This window comes from Ochotona princeps, chromosome 3 (assembly GCF_030435755.1).
Source record: "Ochotona princeps isolate mOchPri1 chromosome 3, mOchPri1.hap1, whole genome shotgun sequence".
NCBI classification, from domain to species: Eukaryota; Metazoa; Chordata; class Mammalia; order Lagomorpha; family Ochotonidae; genus Ochotona; species Ochotona princeps.
Genome location: NC_080834.1, coordinates 10,439,365 through 10,466,065, shown reverse-complemented (window position 1 = coordinate 10,466,065; position 26,701 = coordinate 10,439,365). Strand labels below are relative to the sequence as shown.

The 26,701-nt window shown below is 43.3% G+C and overlaps 1 protein-coding gene across 1 annotated transcript in view; it reads right to left on the bottom strand.

Annotated features, from left to right (window-relative positions):
• Positions 1-1,477: 1,477 nt before the first annotated feature.
• The window catches only part of SELENOT (selenoprotein T), a 35,731-nt gene continuing 10,507 nt past the window's right edge, over positions 1,478-26,701 (bottom strand). The window contains exons 2-6 of the mRNA XM_012930518.2: positions 12,208-12,318; positions 11,019-11,145; positions 9,122-9,209; positions 2,385-2,537; positions 1,478-1,887 (exon numbers count right to left, since the gene is read on the bottom strand). Coding sequence (XP_012785972.1) covers positions 2,413-2,537; positions 9,122-9,209; positions 11,019-11,145; positions 12,208-12,318 — 451 coding nt within the window. The 3' untranslated portion in view covers positions 1,478-1,887; positions 2,385-2,412. The remainder of the gene's footprint in view (positions 1,888-2,384; positions 2,538-9,121; positions 9,210-11,018; positions 11,146-12,207; positions 12,319-26,701) is intronic.

Below are 26,701 nucleotides of genomic sequence, written 5' to 3'. Positions count from 1 at the left end.
CAAAAGACACGCCATTCAACCTAAGGCAAACATGGAGAAAGTTGTATTGGAATCTTAGGTTCTTCATAGTTTGACCTTTCAGGTCGTAGGACATTCAAAGCCCGAGTTTCGAATGTCTGCATACCATGAAGTTAACTGTGTCACTAGCGGAATGTCAGCTGCAGACAGAGCCCTGGAAACATGCAACAAGACATTTCAACTTACAGGAGATAAGGAGTTTGGAGTGTCTAACAAAGATCTTTTTAAGCTTTCTCAGAGATAAAAATGGGATTACAACTAATAATAATCTCTAAGAAAATTTGACCTTTAATTGTAATACTTTCTATCACTACATCAAGAAGTCGATACTGTTAATAGATGACTAAGTTATTAACAAAAGGATAACCCTTAATCAATTTTGTGGCGTGAGCTAGCAGACAAACTTCCAGCACGGTAAATTAGGTGTTATAACATGTAAGTCCAAAAGCTGTTTCAATAAGTTCATGGAAAACAGAATTAAAGATGTTTATTCTGGTGCAAAAAAAAATAATAATCTGTGCATAGCTTTTCCATAATATGCATTTTCATTAATTTTTAATATTCTTCATATGTATAGATTTCATTTTTTACATCAAAATAAACTTACTTTTAACTCCACTTTCCAAGAATCATTAAAACATCCTCAAAATAGATCTCAAAAACAGCTGTATTACACGAAACCAAGGCTGAATGACCTCATGTTTCCTTAAATCCCTTTACTTCTAACACACCTACGCTGACCACTGGCTTTACCACTGTATTCCAATTTCAGAGTTGTATGTTGTACTGATGCAATATTATTATTTTTCCACACTATGGACTTATTTCTGCTAAGTTATTCTTACAGTCCATCAGTTTAACTTTGTTTAAACTGCCATTACAGAACTGTAGAACAATATTAAATTTTTTTCCAATTATATTCCTCAACTACAGTTCTAAAATATTAGACAAACTATCAGAGAACTGATTCCCATTCAATTAATATCAATGTTGCAAAGATTCAACTGAGTGAATTTCAACTATCCTAAAAATGGGGAGTGTACCTCAAGCATGTGCCTTATGAAATTATCTGATAGTGAAAAACAAAAATTTGGAGAGACGACTGTTAAATTCACTGTTAACAGGTATACTGAGCAACAAATTCAAACTTTTTTATTTAACTGACATCTGCTTAGTTTTTAATTTAGTTAAGTAGAAAGGCCCAGTTAATCAACTCATTAGACTGGTCAAGGCAAGACACTTGAACTACATAATAGGGCTTAAAAAGCAGTTGGTATTATGGTAGTTCTCTGGCAAACACACACACACACACACACACACGCACAAATTGACAGAGTACTCTGGATATTAGATTTCCCCCTATAGCTTTGTATAGTAAGCATTGTTCACAATTTGCAGTATTTTGAAAACTACATAAATTCGAATGGCCAAATCACAGATGCCTAGTTGAACTCTTGGGAACTTCAGCTACATTCCCAAACAGACTGATTTTTTTCAAACCATAAAAAAAAATTCATACAAAAGCACAACCGATGTAACAGGTATCTTTGAAAATAAGCCAAATTTAACTCAATTTTCTGTTTCAAATATGGCTAAGAAAGTTATAAGCAATGTTTACATTAAAAAAAAAAAAAACACTATTAACTAGATGAATTTAAGAGGGGGAGAAAACTATACAGTATTATTGCACTCCATGAAATGTGCAGAATTCCAAAATGTGCTAGCACTGAAAAACTCTCTTGCATCGAGGTTTCCCAAGAGGTACAACGAGCCTGCGCAAAAAGCATCTGGTCTGTACTAACAGCTTGCTGTCTTCAGTACAGGCCTTCATAGTGTCAGTCACGCTGCTCTTGCAAAATCCCTTAATGTCTGAAAAACACATAGAAAACATAATTTTTTTTGTAAAACTCACTCTCACAAAAACTCAGAAAGTCAATTCATTGATCAAAAGATAAGAACTCTTCAGTTAATCAATATTCTCCACTGTCAAAGATTAGCTTAAAAATCTCTACCTTGAGCATATTAAAAGAATTTAGATGTTCTTAGGAACCAATTATTTGAAGATAAAGAGAGAATACACTTAAAACACCCCAGCACACTATACAAACCCTGGTCATGAGCTGTTCAGAATAAAGGGAGAAAATAAAGTTACACACCAAATAATTATTGAAGATAAAATCATCAACACAACTTTATTTTTGGCAGGTCCAAACTCTCTTGAAACACAAATTACTAATGCACAGATCATTCATTTAAATGGAGCCGGAAACTGAAGCAACAAAAGATATTTTCATTACTGGTATGTGGGTGCACGATGAGAAATAAACAGAAATACAGACGGTCACTTGTATCTTTAACCTACTTACAAAAGAGTTTCCAGTGCTGTGGGCGGGGCTATGATCGATGGTGCGGGATTGAATCCATGTGCACGTTGAGTTTCATTTCATTGTCGAGAATTTGAACCAGCTGTTGCATGGATGGAAGGTGACCAGATTCCAGTTTAGACCACACAGGCACACCTGTAAAAACAAAGGGCAACCGCGTCCCAAAATTAATAATACCATCAGCAGACATCTAGTCCACAAATATCTGTCTGACTGGATATGGACATAACTAGTGACACAACAGAGCAAAAAGCTACAAACAAAAATCTACTTGCTTTTTTTTTTTTTAAGATTTGTTTTTACTGAAAAGGCAGAGTTACAGAGTGAAGGAGAGACAGATCTTCCATCCACTGTTCACTCCCCAAGTGGCTACAATGGCCAGAACTGAGCCAATCTGAAGCCAGGAACTTCTTCCAGGTCTCCCACACAGGTACAAGGTCCCAAGGCTTTGGGCCATCCTCGACTGCTTTCCCAAGCCATAAGCAGGGAGCTGGAAGGGAAGTGAGCAGCCAGGATTAGAACCATCGCCCATATGGGATCCTGGGATGTTAGCCACTAGGCTAAAGCACCGGGCTCATGCCATTTGCTCTTAACTTACATTCTTGTATGGGAAATGCAAAAAGAACTGGCTAGAACTACACCCGTGTACAAAGAATTAAAAACAAAATGTGCTTATAGTCAAATCAGAGGCGCATAGAAGAGGTTTTTAAAAACAATGAAAAATGTGTATTAAGAACAAACAGTGCAGACCCAGCACAGTAGCTGCAAGATGGAAGATCTTTCTGTCTCTGTAAATCTGTCCTTCCAATAAAAACAAATCTTTAAAAAAAACCAGTGAACAGGACCCGGCGGCGTGGCCTAGCGGCTAAAGTCCTCGCCTTGAAAGCCCCGGGATCCCATATGGGCGCCGGTTCTAATCCCGGCAGCTCCACTTCCCATCCAGCTCCCTGCTTGTGGCCTGGGAAAGCAGTCGAGGACGGCCCAATGCATTGGGACACTGCACCCGCGTGGGAGACCCGGAAGAGGTTCCTGGTTCCCGGCTTCGGATCGGCGCGCACCGGCCCGTTGTGGCTCACTTGGGGAGTGAATCATCGGATGGAAGATCTTCCTCTCTGTCTCTCCTCTGTATATATCTGGCTGTAATAAAATGAATAAAATCTTTAAAAAAAAAAAAAAAAAAAACCAGTGAACAGATTTCAAGATTTTTTTGTACCAAAATAGATGCTTCCTGTTTTTGCTTTCTTTTAAGGGATGTGTTTTTATTTGAAAGGCAGAGCTAGAGAGAGAGAGGTGGAGTAACAGAAAGAGCTTCCGCCCCTGCTTCACTCCCGAGATGGTCACAATGGCTGAGATGGGCCAGCTGGAAGCCAGGATCTTCTGAGCCCTTCCCTTTGTCCAGAGGCTCAAGCATTTGGGCTATCTGTTGCTGCCTTCTGAAGCCATTAGTGGGGAATTAGATTGGAAATGGGGCAGCCAGGATGAGCTAACACCCATATAGGATGCCGGTACTGCAGGCAGAGGCTTAACCTGATACATCGTGGCACAGTTCATCTTGTTTGCTTAATTTACAAGGTACAGAAACAGAGATTTCCCACCTATTGGTGGACTCTCCAAATCATATCACTGGGACATCACACTGTGTCCCAGGACCTGCACTAACAGAAGTCAGGCTCAGGAGCTATCAGTGTCTTACCTGACACTGCAAAATATGTCTCTAAGCCTGTGTTTGACTGCACGTTCATGAACCTGTGGAGTGCTCCAGTACACACGCTTCACTGCTGGCTAGTCAGAGTAGGTTCATTTAAATTGAAATGTAAAAGGCAGATTATCAAGGAAGGTTTCATGGAAGTAGAAAATCTTTTGAGGCACAGTAAACAGAGGTATAAAGGCTGCAAAGGAGCTTGGTATATTAACAATGAAAGTCAGTGACCCCAGATGTAGGCAACCGCCAAGGTTGCATTGCACCTAACAAAGTGTTACACTGAAAAAGCAGCTAAAAGCTGGTGGGCATTCTGGGCCTGATTAACACCAAACTTGTGTTAACTATACCAGTGTGCCAGCGTAGTCGCCTATTCTTTGTTTCCTTTTTTGTTTGTTTAAGATATGTGGGGTCAGACACCATCACGCCAGCAGACAGGGTCTGGAAACCCAAGTGTGTGTGGGTTCCCGGCAGGGTCCCAGGGTGGCACAACACAGCACAGGACTGGACATGAAGATCTGCTCACTTGTGGGCATGGAGGCTGTGGGTTGTCCAGGGAAGGAGGCCTGGGTCTGTATGGCAGGGCAGACTGCTGAGGGGAAATGTGACAGGTGAGGGGTGACTTTTTGGGGACCTCACCAACTACGCTACTACACTTGCAGGAAAATGAGGGGGCTGAGACAGGGTGGTGTGCTGGAGGAAAACTGGAGGACCTCTCAGGACCAAACCAATACACCTAGCCACGTGGTAAACCTGTGCTGGCCTTGTTGGTACCAACCACGTACCGGCACCACCAGCTGCTGGCACACACGAAAGCAATGGCTGGGAGTCTTCTGGCAGGGCTTGACCACAGTCCCCACCGGTGAGTGCCGACATAGAGGAAGGACCATGTCATGCTGGGCCATGACACTAACCAGCATGCAACAGAATCAGGTCTGGCAGCTGGTTTTGTGGGGGATTTGTGGGCTCACCCCTTTGGAACTACCATATCAGCTGCTTTGCTCAAGGGCTGGGAGTGATGATGGGCCATGCTAGACATGACCGTGGAATTCACCAACATTCATGAGTACTGTGACTGGGAACATGCCAGGCTGGTCCAGGCTGTAGCACCCACAGGCGCACCAAGAATTGGGTGTGGAGTGGGCCAAGCCACACATGAACCAGTACACACAAAGGCCAACTGGGTCAGGGACAGACTGTGCTGGGTAATGGCATAAAAACCTACTGGCACCCAGATCTGAGCCTGGGAGTGGGACTGATAAGGGGAACTTGTGGAACTCCCCTGGCAGGTGGCACCTCCCGCTGGCAGGCATATGCCTCACTTGTCAGCAGGTGTGTGGCTTGGCTCTGGGGGCAGACGGGGAGGGGAGGCCAAACCATAACCACTGGCATGCATAGGATTCAGGATAAGGCGCATGCTGTGCAGGGCTAGGCTATCATACCTACCAGTTTTCATGAAAGCCAGGGATTGGAGACAGACTGGGCAGGGCTGGGCTGTCTCACACCAGTAAGAGTTGGGACTAGGGAGCAGGCCAGGCCAGGTCAGGCTGCAGTATCCGATGTCAAAGGCCAAGACAGAGGATGGACTTGCTGGTTGGATGAGAGCAACCAACAGCATATGCAAAATCTGTGGCTAGGAGCAGGCCTGGTCAGGGAGCCAAGGGGACATACCTACTGGGATGCAGTTCCCACTAGTCACCACAAGAACTGGAATGAGGGCCGACGAACTGGGCTAAACTGGCTACAGCATCCCTCAGCATGGGTGCGGACTAGACCTGGGGTGTGCCAGACTATGTTATATGTTAGGCTCCAGGATCTACTAGAGCTCACAAGAGCCAGGGTAGGTTTAGGACAGGATGGGTTAGGTCCCAATACACACTGAACTACGCAAGAGCTGGGTCTAGGGGTGGGAATGGGCTGTAGCACCCAACAGTAAGACTCAGAATGGGTGTGGGCTGGTCAGGCAAGACTGTTATACCTGCCAACACAGGAGGTGGGCCAAGTCATAGTGTGCCAAGAACCCGCCAGTGTACATAAGATCTGCCACTGGGAGGTGACTTGATGGAGGACCTTGGGGGAACTCCTCTGCAGGATGCAGTCCCTGCAGGTGAGTACAAGAACCAAGCTGAAAGCAGCCCAGACCAGGCCAGGTTACAGTAACCTGTTGGCATACGTGTGGATCAGGTCTGGGGGCGGGCCAGCCTGGGCTAATTTATAACACGCACTGACAGATTTAAGAACCAGGACGGATGCAAGACAGGCCGAATTGGGCTACAACAGCAGCCAGTTCACATTAGGGCTGGGACTGGTGGCAGTCCAGGCTCGGCTAAGCTGTAGCATCCACCAGCATGAGCTGGGACTGTGGGCAGGTCAGGTCGAGCCAGGTTGTAGCACCTTGCCAGTGAATGCCAAGGGGAGACATCCTTGCCAGACTCGAACACAGCATCCACCAGCACAAGTAAGACCAGGGCAGGAGCCCAGGGTGAGAGGGCAGTGAACTCAGTAGTGGGGCTACAAGGACTCCCTTGGTGGGCTACTGCTCCTGCTGGTGAGCGAGAGAGCTGGCACTAGGGGCAGATTAGGCTGGGCAGGGCTATAAAACCCATGGCCTGCATGTGAGCTGGGTTAGGGGGAGAGCCAGGATGGGATAAGCCACCATATCCACGGGCACATGCATGAGCAAGAGTAAGGACAAACTGGTTCCCTTTGCTGCGGGATCAGCTATCAGGTGCTGGGACTGGAAACAAGTCCTGTCAGACTAGGCCATAGTACAAGATCCGGGGCTGGGAATGACTCTAGTAGGGAAATCGTGAGCATACCTCTGACGGGCTACAGTTCCCAGGATATGAGCATGGTAACCAGGAGTTGAGGCAGACCTGGCTGGACAGGCAGTGGCACTCACCAGCATGAATATGAGTGGTTAGTGGGGACAGGATAGTTGGTCAGGCTGAACTAGGCTCCAACACCCATTGATAGGTATGGGAGCTGAATGAGACGGACTGGACCAGCCAGCTGCACATACGAGAATGCACGGGAACCAGGGCTGGGAGTGGGCCTGGTGGGGAATGATGGGGTCACTTTGCCCAGGCTGTACTTACCAGTGTATGTGAGGGCTGTGTGTGTGGCACAGTGGGCTGGGCAGGGCTGCAGCATCCATTGATTTGCATAAGAGATGGGGCTGGGGATAGAACTGACCTCGCAACTGAAACCACCAGTGCATGTGCAACTGATGTGGGTGATGGACTAAGCCACACCCCACAACGGCTGTGGCACCCACAGGAACCAGGTCTGGGGTCACCTCTGGTGAGGTTTCTTTGGGGAACCCCCAACTAGATCACTGGACTCAGAACTCCAACATGGGGAACACCACAGGTTCTGTGGTCTGACCGTGGAGTGCAAGTGTCAGAACTGGGCCTCCTCAGGTGCTGAAGCCCGTGCAGCTGACAGCATGCCCAGATGCACATGGGGGACACGACAACCAGTTCACTGAGGCCTGCAGAGGACAACCAGTACCAAGGAGGGCAGAACAAATTGGACAGCTCTCCTGGCCAAGCTTTGACAGAGTATCTGGGCGAGTGGAGACTGAGGTGGACTATGTCAGCAAATGGACCTTGGGAGGATTTCCTCAACCTTGGAGCAGCTAAGTCAACAGCATCTCAGAACTATCAAAACCACTAAAGCAGTGCTCCCGGAATATGCTCCACAGCAGGGACCCTTCCTCCATTCCTGGGCACTGATGCAGCTGGGCTGCTGGAGGTGGCCCTCCCCTCTTCTCTCCCCTCTTTCCCCAGACACAGGAAGAAAAGAGTAGACTGGAAATAGGTGTCTCATCTGCTTTCCCCCATCCCTTGACCCTCCCTACTCCGATCAGTGGTCCACATGGGCATGCATCCTTCTTAACTATGTAAACATCATCAAAAACAAAATAAATTTATTATTTAAAAAAGTAAGTAAACTGAAATATACAAGAGGAGTGGTAAAACGGAGACTAGAGCTGTACGAAAGACTAGTTTGGGATCAATAGACTGTATAGGAGCAAAAAAACAAATACTTTTTTTGGCTAGGGAAGATACATGGTTTCACTCAGGGATATTCAATTCATAAACAAATAAGTCAGGTTCTTTTCAAATAAAATCTTACTTAAAAAAAACAGACAGGGGGGCTCAACTTGCTAATCCTTTGCCTTCAAATGCTGGCATCCCATTTGGGTGCAGGTTCTGTCCAACTGCTGCACCTCCCATCCAGCTTCTGGGAAAGGCGGAGGAGAACGACCCAAACCCTGGGGCCCGACACCCACACGAGGGACTGCAAATAAGCCCCACCCAGCTCCCGCCTTCAGCCCGGCCCAGCTCCAGTCATCAGGCCATCGGGGAGACAATCAGTAGATGATGATCTCTTTCAGCCTTTGCTTCTCTCTCTCTCTCTGAAACCTACCTTTTAAATTAAAAAAATAAAATGCATTTTCTTAAAAGCCAGTAAATATTTTAGGCTTTACAAATCAAGAGTTTGTCAAGGATATTATACAGGAATTTAGATACATTTTCATGAATTTTTCATTGATTAAGCTGAAAATTTCAACTACATATGCAGAGACTAAAATATTCTATGTGTCCTAACAGATTATTTCAACCATTTAAAGATGTACAAACTGGGTCCAGTGAGATGGCCTAGCAGCTAAAGTCCTCACCTTGTGCACCGGGATCCCACATGGGTACTGGTTCTAGTCCCAACGGCCCTACTTCCCATCCAGCTCCCTGCTTGCAGCCTGGGAGGGCATTAGAGGACAGCTCAAAGCCTTGGGACCCTGCACCCATGTGGGAGACCTGGAAGAAGCTTCTGGCTCCTGGCTCCTGGCTCCTGGCTTTGGATCAGCTGAGCTCTGGCTGTTGTGGCCACTTAGGGAGTGAATCAGCGGATGGAAGATCTTCCACTCTGTTTCTCCTCCTCTCTGTGTATCTGACTTTCCAATAAAAATAAATTAAAAAAAAAGTTTCACAAAATGCCAACTATTCAAACCTACCGTTTAAAGTTATTTCAAATGCACCTGTTGACATGCACTGGTTCTCAATCATGTTGCTCAAGAAGAAAACCATCATACATGCATAGACCTAAAAGAAAATAACAATTAAGCACAAGAGGCAAAGTCATTTTGAAGTCAAAACACCATCACAGACACAGTAATCTTTTCAATCTACAATCGCATTATTTATTTGGCAAATTCTCTTTCCTAGACTACCTTACAGCTTTTATATAGGTCATTACTGTTCCATATGCCCAGATAATACACTCACAGCAAGAAAAATGCAGTATTAATTCACAGCTGTATATATACTGAAGAAAAAAGTTACAGAAAATGAAACTAAACGGCAAGATTAGCTAGTTCAGCACACACAAAAAAATATTTTTCCTAATTTATTTGAAAGACAGAGAGGGGGACAAAGATAGACATACACACACACACACACTACACTGCAGGAAATCTATTCACTAGGTAATTCTCTAAACACCATTTAATACGAATTCACAAAGGACTAGTGACGCAACAGTCAGCAACTCCATGTGTTCAATATAACCTGTTTATGTTTCAAACAAATCACTTTAAGCCAAAGAAGCAGCAAGAAAGCACATTAAAGTCCATTCATTCATTTTCTCAAGGCGAATCTTTACTCTCCCTAAGAAGCCCCTAGTTGGACAAAAGGCTTAATTTACAAATTTACTTGGATTAAAGGTAGAATATAGTGAGAATGTCATTCATAGCAAACCATTTCCAAAAAGTAACACAGATCTGCACAGGGGATGAGGACAATCATCTCCCCCAGGCCAGTCGGATGAGACGGAGCTATATCATAAGGGTTTCCAGTACTTGGAAAGCCAAGACTACTTTTATGGGACCATCACGCACTTAGCCACCTCGAAAGCTACAGCTTTCAAATATAATCTGCTAAATTAAGTCAGTAGCACATACATCTACATATATAGAAGTAAAATGCACAAACAATAATTTGGAATTAATTAATACAGCGTAAGTACACAACTTCCAGTTTTTAACTCTCTGCAGATCAACATTGTTGGCAACCACAGAGACACTTCAACTAAAGAGAATCCTGCAGCACATGCTCATGCTGTCCTGTCTGATGTTGGAAACAGCTGGTTCCATAAGGGAAAAAAAACCACAGCTATGCAGGAGTCTGCTAAAGCCTTCCATTCTAAAACTTAAAGACCAGGCAGATAACTCCAAAAGACAACACTTCTTAAAGGGAAGCCAAAGCAATCCCATCCAAGATAAAAATTAAAATAAGGCCCAGATTAGACAAAATGATAAGACCCTCCAGAAGAGGAACAAAAACACAATGACTTTAAGTAGAATACATGAAAACAAATGTGATCTAGAAAAAAATGTATGTTGCAGTAAGATCCGATGAAGAAAAAAGAGGCTAAGATTCTTTGGCATTTCATGCTTTCAGGCAGTTCTGCCCAACAGACTGCCCAGAACCAAAATGAAAAGACTAATATTTAAGAGAAAGGGATTTTGCAAAGAACAAATTAGTGAAAACTCCTTTTTCAAATGTGAACCAATCTGTAATTCCTCATTCCTTGGTACAGAAGGCATACATTATATATACATTATGTATATATTATGTTTTGCAGAAAATGATCTGACTTAAGCTACATAATAAAAAAAAAATCAAGTAAATAAAGACTTCGAACCCAGCCTCTGCATAAGTAGCTTTTATGCTCCAATCACCCTCAGCATAGACATGTGACACCTGAGCCCAGGGAGACTGAGCGATTTGTCCAAAGATAACACCTATTTCACACATCAGTCAGTAGTAACAAATACGCAATTTTAAAAAGTCACTAACATCTTTTTCACTGACAGCCAACAAACCTACAATTACTACCAGCGAGTTACATACCTTATTTTCCTGGCCCCACTGCCAGATGCTAGGAGCTTGCATGCCAAGGAAAGCAAAAGGATCCTTGCCCACAATGATTAAGCCTATTAATACTAGTTTGAAGACTGACAGGAAAGATGCTATGTGTCTGTCAAAACAAAGAAGTTCAAGAGAAGCTATAATAATTCAAATAAATGCATACAGACGATTTCTAAACACCAAACTTAATTATTGAAAACAGACGTACTGCAGTTGTAGTAAAAAGGTTTAATATTCCTATTTCTTTTCAAATCATACAAATCTTTGGCCTTCTTGAATTTAAAAATTTTTTTTTAATTTCCATAGGCTCTGGGATTCCCACCCCACCCCCGAGTCCTGTCACCCCACCAATTTCCCCCTCTCTTTTCACAATGCACAGTCCTTCATGAACACTGATCATTCTGCCATTTAAGTATATCCTGACATTGTGAGTATGGACAGTGGCAGAGCCCAGCACCCCGTTACATTTTTTTAAAAAGATTTATTTATTTATGTTGGAAAGGCAAAGTTACAGGGAAGACAGAGATCGCTCCTCCATCCACTGGTTCACTCCCTAAAGGACACCCATGTCTGGAGCCAGGCGTATGCAAAGCAGGAATCCAGGAGGTTTTTCTGGATCTCCCACATGGGTGGCAAGGGCCCAGTGACTTGCACCAGGCTCCACTGCATTCCCAGGCCATAAGTGGAGATGTGAATGGAAAGTATAGCAACCAGGACTTGAACTAGCACCCACATGTGATGCCAGCACAGCAGGCAAATGCTTAGCCTGCTACATTATCATACTGTCCCCAATCTGTCCCCCTCCAATAATATTTTAAATCAATCAAAAATTAGCTCACACAATCAATCCTAAAGAATTGGTCTTCTAAGACACTAAGTTAGCACAGCACAGAATTCCACAAGTTATCTGGAAAACTTCAGGAGTCACTGATCTATTTCCACTAAAACTACGTAAGAAAACATAGGTTTATAAGTGCTGCCATCCGTAAAATAACCTTATTGCTTCTCATAGAAAAAGCTGATTTGGATCAAATAAATGTGCCACGTATAAATGTGCAGTCTGAATATTAGCATAACTTATCAATTATAACAACCAAGGTAATCTAATTAGACAATTCACAAAAGCTTATAAAAATCAAACTATTTTTTTAAGTTCCTTAAATGTACTTACCTATATATTGGTTGAGGGAGGTAATTCTCTCCTTCGATCCGGATGTCTGGGTACCGCTGGCTAATAACCCGCATGTACTCCTCAAACACCCGCCGATACCCTCAGGAAACACTGCAGATACACAGGACACAGAGAAGAATGATATACAAAGCTCGTATATGCAGTTAGATAAGAATTATTAGCAGAATAGAAACACCAGAAGGAAACCCACACAGATACAGCCAAATAATCTTTGACAAAAAGACAAACGACAATCCAGGCAAATGGGAAGGTCTGGTCAATAAATGCTGTTGGGACAACTGGTTAATAGCCTGCAGAAACAAAAAAATAGATCCACATCTCTCACCATACACTAAGATCAGATCTAAATGGATAACAGATCTAAACCTACATCCAGAAACCTTCAAACTTTTGGAAGAAAATGTTGGAAACACACTGGAACACTTAGGGGTAGGCCCTCACTTCCTAAAAAAGACTCCAAAAGCAGTAGAAATCAAGACCAAAATAAACAATTGGGACCTCATCAAACTAAGAAGCTTCTGTACAGCAAAGAAAACAATCAACAAAGTAAAAAGGCAACCCACAGAATGGGAGAAGATCTTCGCACACGACATAGGTGATAGAGGGCTGATCTCCAGAACATACAAAGAGCTACAAAACAACCAAAATGTCAAAACAAACAAGCCACTCAAGAAATGGGCACGGGAAATGGGCAAACACTTCACAAAGGAACAAACCCAAATGGCAAATAAACATATGAAAAAATGCTCAAGTTCCCTGGCAATAAGGGAAATCCAAATTAAAACATCAATGAGGTACCACCTAACGCCAGTAAGACTGGCCCACATGAATAAAAGCACCAACAACACTTGTTGGCGAGGTTGTGGGGAAAAGGGATCCCTACTCCACTGCTGGTGGGGCTGCAGGCTGGTACAGCCTCTATGGAAATCAGTATGGAGAATATTCAAACAACTCAAAATCAACATACCGTATGATCCAGCAATAGCACTCCTAGGAATATATCCAGAACACTTGTTTTATGAGAAACCAACATGCACTCCTATGCTCATAGCAGCACAATCAGTAATTGCAAAAACATGGAAGCAACCAAAATGCCCATCAACAGAGGATTGGATAAGAAAGCTATGGTTCATCTACTCCATGGAATACTACTCAGCTATTAAAAAAAACAAAATGCAGTTCTTTGTGGCCAAATGGGCCAAACTGGAAACCATAATGCTAAGGGAAATGAGCCAATCCCAAAAGGTTAAATACCACATGTTTGCCTTAATTTAAGATGATATGATGTTATGTATAACATGTTATGTTTTGAATGTTATATGTTGTGTATAAACTAAAATTGAAGTATAGGTGAGGTGGTCACAGAAGGTGGCTGGGAACTCGCATTTATCTTTAACATATTGGTTACTCATTACTATGTCAATTAATTCCATAATGATGTAAATTTTTGCTGATGGTATGTTGGAGCTTTCAATTGACTGGGATGATACTCTGCTGGCTCTGTCTTCAGACCAGAGAGGGTATACCTAAGAAGCCGTTGAACTTGACTGGACAATAAGATGTTGGACTCTATGTTTGGTATACGCTTGCAATGGGGGAATCTCAACTGAACTTGAGCTGTGGTTATGCAACAAGGTGGAGGAATCCACCATGGTGGGAGGGTTTGGGGAGGGGTGGGGAGAACCCAAGTATCTATGTAACTGTGTCACATAATACAATGTAATTAATGAAGTTAAATAATAAATAATTTAAAAAAAAACAAGCCCCCCCCAAAAAAAAGAATTATTGATAAAATTAAAATGTTTTCTTATGTTCTATCATAAACTAGTAATAATGAAAGTTGGATGATGAGTACATAGAAGTTTTGTATATTTTCTGGTTTTTGGTTTTGCTTTGTTTTTCAAAATATCCATGGAGTTTTATAACTCATGACATCTCAGTTTACAAAAACATGCATTCCAGGGTGGGAGGATAAACTCACTAGTTTTTTCTTGTATTATTTTATTTTTAAATGTAAAAACTTTACAATTGGGTGGGGGGAGAGCGAGAGAGCGAGAACGCGCCTGAGATTCCATCCACTGGTTCTCTCCCCGAGGCTGCAGAAGCTGGGGGAGCCTGGAACTCCCCCAGGGCTCGCACACGGGCAGCAGGGCCCCACTCAGGACACTGCCGCAGCCTTCCCAGGAGCATCAGCAGGAGCTGGATCCGGTGAGCAGGTGAGATTCAAACCAGTGCTTACATGCCAGCAATGCAGGTGGTAGCTGAACCCATGAGCCAAGATACCAGTCCCTCAGCCACTTCTCTGGCAAGTCTGTCTCCAAGTCTAAGTCTATCCTTTGTTCTTCTGATCCCAAAAAAGTTTTAAGTCTCGCACCTTTGGGTGAAACTCCAAGTAGAATTAGCTCATCATGTGCAGCTCCGAAAGGATTTTTAAAAATATAGTTCCCCTATTTCTAAAAAAAAGAATCAGTTTACAACACAACATATTTTTAGACCTGTTTATTTATTAGGCTCCTCTATTTATGTGCTTCAGTTTTATGAAGAAAAACCAAGGAACCTTTTTTCCCTACGAAATTATTTTCCCCAAACAAGTTCTCTGTTTTCACACCAGCAGTCACTGCAGTTGCTGCTGCAGACGATGTCGGCCAAAATAAAACATGGGGCAGGTGCGCCAGCAACACATCATGGCAGACGCCCGCAGGAGAGGGACAGCTTTGAAGCTTGGCTATTCTGCTTCTGTCTGGCTTCCTGTTAATTAGCACCACTAGAGGCAGCGGGGACTCAGGTCCTTGCCAGCCAATGTCCTGGCTTCAGCCCTGGATGTTGTGGGCATATGGGAAACGAACCAGAAGATTTTTGCTTTTCTTTCTCTTTCAAGAAAAGGGGGCAGGATGGGGACGGGACGGGACGAGGACGGAACGGGAGGGGAACAGGAGGGGAGGGAGGGGGAGGTGAGAGGGGAAGGGGAGGGGAGTAATTATTTAAAAGTTCTAAAATGAAACATCTGTAAACCAGATAAGCAAATGCTAAACTAAAGGTATATATTGTAAGGAATCAGTCATCACTCCAAATCTACCAACTCTGCCAGTTCTTTCAAATTATTCCATCTTATCAAATCACAAGTGAATGCATCATTCTCTCCAGCAATAGTTAACTATGTGACAACCTTAAAAATGTTGCAGCAACTGGTTTATGTGAGGGCTGAGTATGTGCTGGGCAGAACCAGACTGGACTGCAACACCCATTGGTTCCAGTGGAAGTCGGGACTGAAAACAGAACCAACCCAGCAATTGCAACCACCAGCTGATCGTGGTGATGGACTGTGCCGGGCCATGTGCTTGCTAGGACACAAAGCATCTGGTCTGGGAATACCTCAAAGTCTCTTTGGGGAGCTCCCCAAACAAAATGCCGGACTCAGAACCCTAGCCAAGAAAAGACAGAAGACAGAACAAGTCAATCAACCACCTCAGCTATATGTTGGCAGCAAAATACTGGGCAAATGGAGACTCTATGATGGACTATGTCAATCAGTGGATTCTTCAACAACCTCATTGTGCTCAGAGTGGCAAGACTGGCAGCGATTCATAACTGGTGAACTATCAAAATCACTTAAGCAAGTATCTCAGAGCATGCCCCACAACCGGGACTTGGGGTGGGTGGGAAACTAGGTGGGGCTTCTCCCTCAATATCCCCCTTTACCTCAGATACATGAAAGAAACAATATGGACATAATAGTATTACCCACTTCCCTATAGCCCTGAACCTTTTTACTGTAATTAACTATGTAAAGATTGTCAAAAATATAATAAAAATTTAACAATAAAAAAAAATGTTGCAGCAGTTTGCTATTTTTCTGCCTGAGAACCAAAAGTTCTTAAAAAGTAAACGTAACTGTTTGCTTCTCCTTTCCCCTCTCTTTATTTAACATTTTTACTTGAAAGGCTGTCAAAGGTCGTATTCAGATTCCAGGGCTGGGGCAGGCTGAAGCCAGCAGCCTAGAAGTTAGACCAGCTCTCCCGTGTGAACAGCAGCGACCTGCTGCCCCTCCAGATGCATGCAAGCAAGGAGCTGAGACGAGCAAATCTGGACTTCAACCCGGGCCCTGTGCTGGGAGAGGGTGGCCTCCCTGGGCATCTTGCCTGCTGCAGCAAAGGCTCACCACTTGGGAAGTGTAGGAGGACATTGTGACCCTAAAAGGTCAGTGAGCACAGGATTACAGTTGGTTGGATAATATTTGGAGGAGAATACCAAATGGCTACCTTTTGTATACCTTATTGGATATCATCTGCATATGTATATGAGAACACCTGGTGGAATATACAAGACAAAAGGAGTTCCAAACAAGCATTAATGGTTTTGTTGATAAGCTCAGCACTTCCTCCCTTATCATATATGACCCTCAGAGTATAAAGTCTGATGCTACTAATAAACCTCGGCTTTTGACCATCAGTCAGGGTCCACGCGTGTTATTATCGGCTCCGTGCACCAAGTCCATCGCTGCGGGACAGCGACAACTGGCGCCCGAACAGGGACTTGAAAGAAGAAGAGAAAGTGCAGCGGAGACCCCCACAGAAAGTGGTGAGTGGGATAATGGGCCAGAACCAGTGTAGGGCACAGTCTTTTATCTCTCTTATGCAGAATTTTTTAGTGAAAAGTGGAACGAAGATAACTAGGCAGCAATTGCATTCTTATTTAGAGCTGGTTAGTGAATATAATCCTTGGTCTCCAGATGAATGGACACTAGAAACTGGACTTAAGAATTTTACTCAGAACAATGGTGAAAAGGCCGGAAGGATAGAAGATATTCAAGTTAGTTGTTGGATTATATCGGCTTTAATTAGAGCTATTATTATAATTTTAGAAGGAGAATCTGCAAGAAATTCCTCTAAGGGGAGACACCCCCGAAATGTAGCTAAAAAAGAAGTGTTTCATAGTACGGACAAGGAAGAAACAGAAAGGGAATCCTTAAGAGGCCCACCTAACAGGAAAGGACGCTGTAATATGGGTAAAAAAGAAACGCCTCATAGTACAGATGAGGAGGACAGCAAAGAGGAGCCTGTGAGAGATTTCCCTAACGGGAGACGCCACCGTAATGTGGCTAGGAAAGAAATGGCTTATACTACAGATGAAGATGAGAAAGAATGTGTGAGAGACCCTCCCACGAGGAGATGCCACTGTAATGCAGCAAAAAGAGAAAGGCCTTATACTACAGATGTGGAAATTAGGAAAAGAAAACTTGGAAGATGTTACCATAATGTGACTGAAAATGAAATCAGAACTAAGAAAAAGAAAATTTTCAGTGTTAAACCGCAGGATTTCTCTAGTGAGGTAAATGAGGCTGGGATAAAACAACAGTTAAATATCAGCCCATGTCGTCTTGCTCTTAAATCTGATCAAAAACGTTTCCAAATGTCTGATGTTCCCCGGAGACCTCATGAACTCCGATTGCTTTTTCCAATCATACTTAGTCAAGAAAATAACCAACCTACCTATGAAAGCCTAGATGTTAATGCCATCATAGCTTTTAAAAAGGCTTGTGTGTCCTACGGACCTACTTCTTCTTATGTGTGGGAATATTTAAATGGCTGGAGCCAGGGAGCAAACTGGATTCCTTATGATTTTGAAGTAATAGCAAAAATAGGGTTTTCTCCTTCTCAATATTTACAATGGAAAATGTGGAGAAGCGATATGGCTAAGGAAAAACTGCGAACCTTAGGAGCATCAGGTCGGCAACTCCCTGGTGGAGGACAATTGACTTATGATATGTTGGTTGGAGATGGACAGTGGGTTACTACAGAGCAACAGATACAGCTACCTCAAGCTGCGCTCATGCATATACGAGACGTAGCATTGTGGGCATGGGAGAAAACTGAAACTGGGTCTGAATTTGCAGGCAGTTATGCAAAAGTCATTCAAGGAGCCAGAGAATCTTATGCTGATTTTGTAAGACGTTTGACAGACTCCATTGAAAAACAAGTTAGGGGAGAAGGCACTAGGAGATTGTTGTTAAAGCAACTGGCCTTTGATAATGCGAATGAGGACTGCCAGGCTGTTATCCGTCCTATCAAAGAAAAAGAGGATCTTCTGGGTTACCTGAAAGCCTGTCGCAACATAGGGACATTTAAACACTGTGCCCACCTAGCAGCACTTGAAACTTTTGCTATTCAAAAACAAATGAAGGCTAAATGTTTTAATTGTGGCAAGCCAGGACACCTTAGAAAAGATTGCGGAATGCGTCCTTCAACTCAAAAATACCATGCGGATACTTTTAACAGTCACTCCCCTGGAATATGTCCTAAGTGCCGAAGAGGCCAACACTGGAAAAAAGAATGTAAATCCAAATTTGACCGTGATGGCAGATGCCTGTGGCCAGAAGACTCTGGGAGGGGTCAGCCCCAGGTCCCAAACATTCACAGGTTTACAAAATGGGAATCTGCAGAAAAGCTACAAACTTAAAACTGCCACTGTCTCATTGCCCCACCTGTGCTCCTCACCCTGCAAGTATAAATCCTGGAGGCTGAAATTCCAATCAGTTGTGGTGTATGCATGTTATTCATATAGCACTTTTTCCTATACAGCATTGCTTAATCATGTATACTAATTTTTAAGTACAAGTCTTTATATTAAGTTAATTTTTATGTTCACTGTCTCATTACGTTCTCATTGTTTAAAATTAACAAAAGCGATGTTCTTGCTTTAAGGAGTGTTTGGGTGATGTCATTATATCATTATAAAGTGAATGTTTGCTGTTTTGTTTGTTAATGTACCCAAGTTGTAACCGCATGTCTTTTGGAATATTTTATAATGCTGAGGAAGCTGGCCTTCAGTTTGATGGCTAGCTTTCACAATAATCACCAATTTCAAGGTCTTTTGTTGTGGTAGATGTTTAGCAAACTGACTTCATCTGTATATCCATTGCAACTTTTGGGAGCTTGGAATTCAAAGAAGATACTAGGCTTTTGTAAATCCTGAGGGTTTTTTGGGGGGACATTTAATAAAAATGTGAAATTTTATCATAAATAATTTGGTATAAAATTGAACTCGAACACTATTTGATTATTTCAAGGTATAAGTTAATGTGCTATTCATTGTCTACAAAGTGTTTGCATGTATTAATTGCATGTATTAATGTAATTCTTGTGTTCTTGGCTGGTTATCAAATCTCTCACTGCCTTTAATGTGTCAAGGTTTTGTATTTGTTTTAAAGATATTTGAGTGATGATCTCGCATCAATAACCAATTGTAATCTATCATGTGTTATGCTAATGTCAACAACAAATCTTGTTTCAGATATTTTTAGCTATTCTTAAAAAAGCATTTAAGAATTCAAAGGTTTCAAATCCTAGGGATTCCCTTGGTATTCTTACGAGGCCTCAAGAATGCCAACGGATCTATCTCCCGTTTTGTGGAGACAGTTGACCAGGCTATTGGATTATACTAAGATTATTGCCAAATAACAAATGGAGTAAAATTTTATTGTCTCAAAACGTTGTATACATCCATGGAGTTGTGAAGGTTTAATTTTAGTTTGCGTTGCTAATTATGTATTCTTAGCATGGCTGTATTGCTGGGAAGACTGAAATTTGCAATTTTAGATTGATGGAGGGATTTCATAGCATGATCAATGTTTTTGTCTGAGTTTCTCAGTTCAAAACTATTGATTTAATGGCGTTTCGCTTACTGGTTTTTGGTGAACACTACTACTAAGCTTGGTTGAGAATAATATATTCAAGTCTCCAAAAGTGTGTGTGTGTGTCTGTGTGTGTGCGCGCATACATGTGTGTCTTAACATTTTGTCCTTTGTAAAAAGTTGTTTCAAATTGTTATCATGTGTTGCTGTTTGTTTATCAAGAGCAGGTTGCCTTGGGGCTGTGGCAACCTGCAGCCACGCCCAGAGCTTTCTAATAGGATTGTAAAATCACAAAGATATTAAAGTTCTGCTTTAAAAGCAGAGGGGGGAATATGCTACCCCTGTAAATGCATTAATTTGGTCTTACTCACCTTAAATTTTGTTCAGATTTTGACTCCTGGTGAGCACCAGCTCTGCGTCACTAGAGGCTGCTTGCAGGCCCAACACAGATGCCTTTGGTTTGATGGAGGGACCCAGCCACTCACAAGTGGAGAGGTCCTGACCCCTTGCTAACTGTGGGAAGAGGGTTTGTTTGTGTTTTTCCAGAAACTGAGCTGCAGCCTGTGTGGGTGCCAGCTGGTAATGTAAAGCCCTGGACTCCATTCACCGGAGGAAGCGCCTGCAGTAAGACAAATTCGCGACTTCATTCTGAAAGATCCATTGCCATCAAGGAGACATTGGAGGAGGAGGAGGAGGCCAGACCCCTCCCAGCACCGGGTGACGTGAGGGATCCTAAGAGATTGGTGCATCAAGCGCAACTGTCCTTGACATTATGATGCATTTGATAAACATTAATAATCCGTGGGAAAGGTTATGCTCTTGTCCCTAGAATTTCCTGATGGATCCTCAAAACTGGCTAATCTGACCTCGAAAGTGCTGCAACTCCCTTGAACTCAACACTGCCCCTGGAGAAGATGGAACCCCTAGTGGAGCTGCCTCTAAGAACTGAAAAGCTAAATTTGTTTAATATTCCTCTGGTTCCACTACAGGTCAGGAGTGCAGAGAAATTCTCCACCTTCTTAGAATGTTTGAGGAAGACTTTAAGTGTAACTTGTTATTTATAGATTTTAATGACCTTAGACATTAGAAAAGCCATAGAAATTTGTGGTGGCATCCAAGGACGACTCTGACACGCTCTTAAAGGAGGTTGTGTGTATAGAGCAAGGGGGATCTCAGGGTGGAGCAGGAGGATAAGAGGAGCCCTCTATCCTAGTCCCGGAGACCCCCGGAGGCCTCCCATGTGCTTTCGCTGCAGAAGCAGTGGATATCTGCCTCATCAAGGACATCGAGAACCGTATCCCGACTGCCAAGGAGATCACAAGGAAGATGAGTGCCCTTGGAGGCCGAGAACTCTGAGGTCAGTCCTTTCCTATTGGATTTCTCACAAGGGATTGAAGCAGCCCAGTACCCTGCTCATAGGGTCTGGTGACCTGGGAACTTAAGCCAGGAGCCCCGGGAGGCACTCAGAGACAAAAGGATTGTAGGAGGAGCTTCCTCTAGTTCTTAACTAGTTCCAGCCTTGGCTCCCAGCCCTCTCTTACACCAACCATTAGGGTTGCTTGTGAGTCCCACGTAGAGTTAAATTCTTCCTCACTCACTAAGTTGTTGGGGATTTCCCTGCTTACCTACCTAAAACTTTTCTATTCTTCAACTGTTAAATGCAAAACTGTGCTTAACCTCTATAAACTGCAAAATTTAAATTGGGTTAAGAATCTCCCTGAAAAGCTTTTATCAATTTAAAACTGTTAATGCTAAGCAAGACGTAACTGTAAAGAACTTTGATGTTATGTTTGAACTCAGCTGCTATGTATGTCAATGTTGGTCTTTACACTGTTCCTGTGCCACTCTGCTTTCGGTTAAATAATATTGTTTCTCCCCATTTTTCTGCTCTCCCAAGAGCATGTTTCCCCTACATACATCATTCAGGCCTAATTTTACAAAACACAGAAGGGGGATTTGTAGGAGGACATTGTGACCCTAAAAGGTCAGTGAGCACAGGATTACAGTTGGTTGGATAATATTTGGAGGAGAATAACCAAATGGCTACCTTTTGTATACCTTATTGGATATCATCTGCATATGTATATGAGAACACCTGGTGGAATATACAAGACAAAAGGAGTTCCAAACAAGCATTAATGGTTTTGTTGATAAGCTCAGCACTTCCTCCCTTATCATATATGACCCTCAGAGTATAAAGTCTGATGCTACTAATAAACCTCGGCTTTTGACCATCAGTCAGGGTCCACGCGTGTTATTATCGGCTCCGTGCACCAAGTCCATCGCTGCGGAACAGCGACAGGGAAGTACATCTAACTCTTGAAAAAAACAATCATAAATTTAAGTCCTAACACTATGCAAACTCCTTTTTTTCTCTCAAGCAAAGTTTGCTCAGTACAGGAGAACAGCTTTTCCCTGGAAGCTGCTGGCACCAGGCCAGACCACGTGAGTTGAGCGCAGGTGACCTCCACACAGAAGCATCTTCTACAACACAGTCCATAACTGGCCTGACACCCACATGGGAGCCACGGGCAAGGGCCCTGCACCTGGCTCTGGCCCCAGTGCCTAGCCCCAGACCCTGTGGGCACTGGGATGGAAGCTCTACCTCTGCTCAAAAGTACGTAAATAACTAATAATTAGTTTCTAAGTCGTAAACAGGAGTGCTCATTCCTGTACATGAAGGAATTTTAAAGATGTGGGCCAGAACTTGCACAATTCTCCAAAAAGTTGCAAAAGCAAGACTAAAGAGGTTGCACCTTATCAGATTAAGGAACTGTGTTACATGAAATCCGGTGGCCTCCCCTCCTGGCTGCCCACTCTTGGAACACTCTAATGCCCTGACTAAAAACACAACGATCAGTCAGGCTAACCCCCAACTGTGGCTCCAGCATCCACACAGGCACAGCTCACTCCCGACTGCTCCACTTCTGCTCCAGCCCTCCGCCAATTCTCTGGGAAAGCAGAGAGGCTGGCCAAAGGCCTCGGACCCCTGCACACATTAAGGCAACACAGAAGCTCCTGGCTCCTGTCATTCAGGGAGTAAACCAGCAGATCTGAGGTCTCTCTGTCTCTCCCCCGTCTCTCTTCTGTAACTCAAGTAAAATAAATAAGCCTAATGAATAAATACATAAAATCTAAACACACACGATGATTCTTAAGAGATGAAGAGTTCTGGCTTCGTCACTAGTTTTGTTTAAATGTTCACCTATTATCAATCTACAACAAACGTATAAAAAGACAAGATTAAACAAGAAATGGTACAACACAGCATCCAAAAGACCTTCTTAACATGGGCTTATCAAATAGTATAGATCACAATTATTTTTCTAAGCTAACACAAAAATGCACTGAAAACCACTGAATCTTACAGTATGTGACTTATACTTCATTTTTTTAAATACAAAAAAAAAATTGTTGAGGTATTTACTTTCAGTCTATTTGAAAGGCAGAGATATCTCCTATCCTCTGGTTTAGCAAAGCAGCAGAAGACAGTTCACATCCTTGGCCACCTGCACCCATGTAGGAGACCCAGAAGAAGCTCCTGGCTCCTAGCTTCAGGTGGGCTCAGCTTTGGCCACTGCAGCCATTTGGGGGAATGAACCAGTGATGAAAACTTTTCTGTCTCTCCTCTCTGTAAGCCTTCCTTTCCAATAAAAATAAGTAAATCTTTAAAAAAATAAAATTTAGGGCCTGGCACAGTAGCCTAGCAGCTAAAGTCCTTGCCATGAACACACCCAGTATCCCATATGGGCGCCAATTCTAATCCCAATGACCCCACTTCCCATCCACCTCCCTGCTTGTGGCCTGGGAAAGCAGTCAAGGACGGCCCAAAGTCTTGGGACCCTGCACCTGTGTGGGAGACCCGGAAGACGCTCCTAGCTCCTGGCTCTGGATCAGCTCAGTTCTGACTATTGCTGCCACTTGGGGAGCGAACCAGCAGACAGAAAATCTTTCTCTCTCTCTTCTTTCTATAAGTCTGACTTTCCAATGAAAATAAGCCAAATCTTTTTTTTTCTTTTTTTAATTTTTTAATTAATTACATTGCAGTATGTGACACAGTCCCATATGCACTGGGATTCTCCCCACCCCTCCCCAAACCCTCCCCCCCCATGGTGGATTCCTCCACCTTGCTGCATTACCACAGTTCAAAATCAGTTGAGATTCTTTCATTGCAAGCATATACCAAGCATAGAGTCCAGCATCTCATTGTCCAAATTCAACGGAATAAGCCAAATCTTAAAGAAAAATAAATACATAAAATTTCAAGAATAAAGAGATGAAACTCCTTCCCATGAATACAACATTCCCTATATGAATAGCTGGTTTCCACCTCAGCTCCATTTCGATTTTCCACTGCCTCCTGAAACAATGTAATATGCCATTTCTGAGATTCAAAACTGTCTCTAAAGCCCACGTTTCTTATTTCTGTTACGGCAGGCCTACCCCCGGCCCCGACAGTCACAGCAGGCCTCAGGACGAACACCCCACGGCAGGCCTACCCCGGCCCGGACGGTCACAGCAGGCCTCAGGACGAACACCCCACGGCAGGCCTACCCCCGGCCCCCCGACGGTCACAGCAGGCCTCAGGACGAACACCCCACGGCAGGCCTGCAGCCCCTCTAGCCTCAGTGCAGCTGCCAGAAAGGAGGATTTCCCCCTACCCCCTTCCTTCTCCCCTTGCTCTCTTTCAGTTTATTTGAACAGTAGAGAGGGAGGGCGAGTGAGAGAGAAGAGGAAGAGGAGGGTAGGATGGAGGGAAATAACTTATATCTGCTGCCTCACTCCCCAAATGGTCCCAACAGCTTGGGCTGGGCCAGGCTAAAGCCAGGAGCCAGGAATTCTATCCAGGAATCCCATATGAGTGGCAAGGGTACAAGTAATTGGCCCATCCTCCACTAAGTTCCCAGGAGCATCAGTAGGAAACTGGTTTGGAAGCAAAATAGCCAGGATTTGAACCAGCATTCCAATATGGGATATCAGCACCACAAGCAGTTAGTTCACCCACTGTGCCACAACAGTGGCCCCAGAATGGAGTTTGCTCCACACTGTTCACCTATGTAAACACCTTTCTCCTACACTGTGAGCCCCATACTGGAACTTCTACCCTCACTACCCCGAGTCAACGGCCCATCCCCAATTACCACATACTCCTACATCTGACTTCTTCCCTTTCTTGCTGCACTCCATGCAGTCCACCTTCCTATTCCCTGATTCTTACTCATTCTTCAAGATCCCAACAGAATTTCCACTTAAGTAATCGATCTATTTTTGAAAGGCTGAGAGACACAGCAATATTTTGGCTGCTGGTTTGTTCTCCAAGTGCTGGGAGACACCAGGCCAAAGCCACAAGCCTGCAGCTCAACCTAGGTCTTGTGGTGGCAGGAATCCATTTCCCTGCATTCTCCCCTGCCGCCTCCCAAGGGCACATCAGCAAGAACCTAATGCTGAAATGAGAACTGGCACCTGAACCCAGGCAACGCACACAGCACCTTTTCTTTTTTTATTAAATTTATTCATTAATTACATTGTGTTGTAATTACATAGAATCTGGGATTCTCCCCCCACCCTCCCACCATGGTGGGTTCCTCCACCTTGTTGCATAACCATAGTTCAAGTTCAGTTGAAATTCCCTCTTCGCAAGTATATGCCAAGCATAGAGTCCAACATCTTATAGTCCAGTCAATCCAACTACTTATTGGGTAGACCCTCTCTGGTCTGAGGGCAGAGACAGCAGAGTATCATCCCGGTCAAATAAAAGCACTAACATACCATCTGCAACAATTAACATCGTTATGGAATTAATTGACATGGTATTGAGCAGTCAACATGTTAAAAATAAATGCGATTTCTTAACCACTTTCTGTGACCCCCCATTCACAGCTCAATTTCTATATACAACATGACATAACATCCATAACATAACATGTTATGTTTAACATCATATCATCTTAAATTAAGGCAAACATGTGGTATCTAACCTTTTGGGATTGATTCATTTCCCTTGGCATTATGGTTTCCAGTTTGGCCCATTTGGCCACAAAGAACTGCATTTTGTTTTTTTTAATAGCTGAGTAGTATTCCATGGAGTAGATGAACCATAGCTTTCTTATCCAATCCTTAAACCTGCATCCAGAAACCTTCAAACTTTTGGAAGAAAATGTTGGAAATACTCTGCAAGATCTAGGGGTAGGTCCCTACTTCCTAAGAAGGACACCAAAAGCAATAGAAATCGAGACCAAAATAAACAAATGGGACCTCATCAAACTAAGAAGCTTCTGCACAGCAAAGAAAACAATCAACAAAGTAAAAAAAGCAGCCCACAGAATGGGAGAAGATCTTCGCACACTACGTAGGTGATAGAGGGCTAATCTCCAGAGTATACAAAGAGCTACAAAACAGCCAAAACACCAAAATAAACAAGCCACTCAAGAAATGGGCACGGGAAATGGGCAGACATTTCACAAAGGAACAATCCCAAATGGCAAATAAACATATGAAAAAATGCTCAAGTTCCCTGGCAATAAGGGAAATCCAAATTAAAACATCAATGAGGTACCACCTAACGCCAGTAAGACTGGCCCACATGAATAAAAGCACCAACAACACTTGTTGGCGAGGTTGTGGGGAAAAGGGAACCCTACTCCACTGCTGTGGGGCTGCAGATTGGTACATCCTCTATGGAAATCAGTATGGAGAATATTCAAACAACTCAAAATCGACATACCGTATGACCCAGCAATAGCACTCCTAGGAATATATCCAAAACACTTGTTTTATGAGAAACCAACATGCACTCCTATGTTCATAGCAGCGCAATCAGTAATTGCAAAAACATTGAAGCAT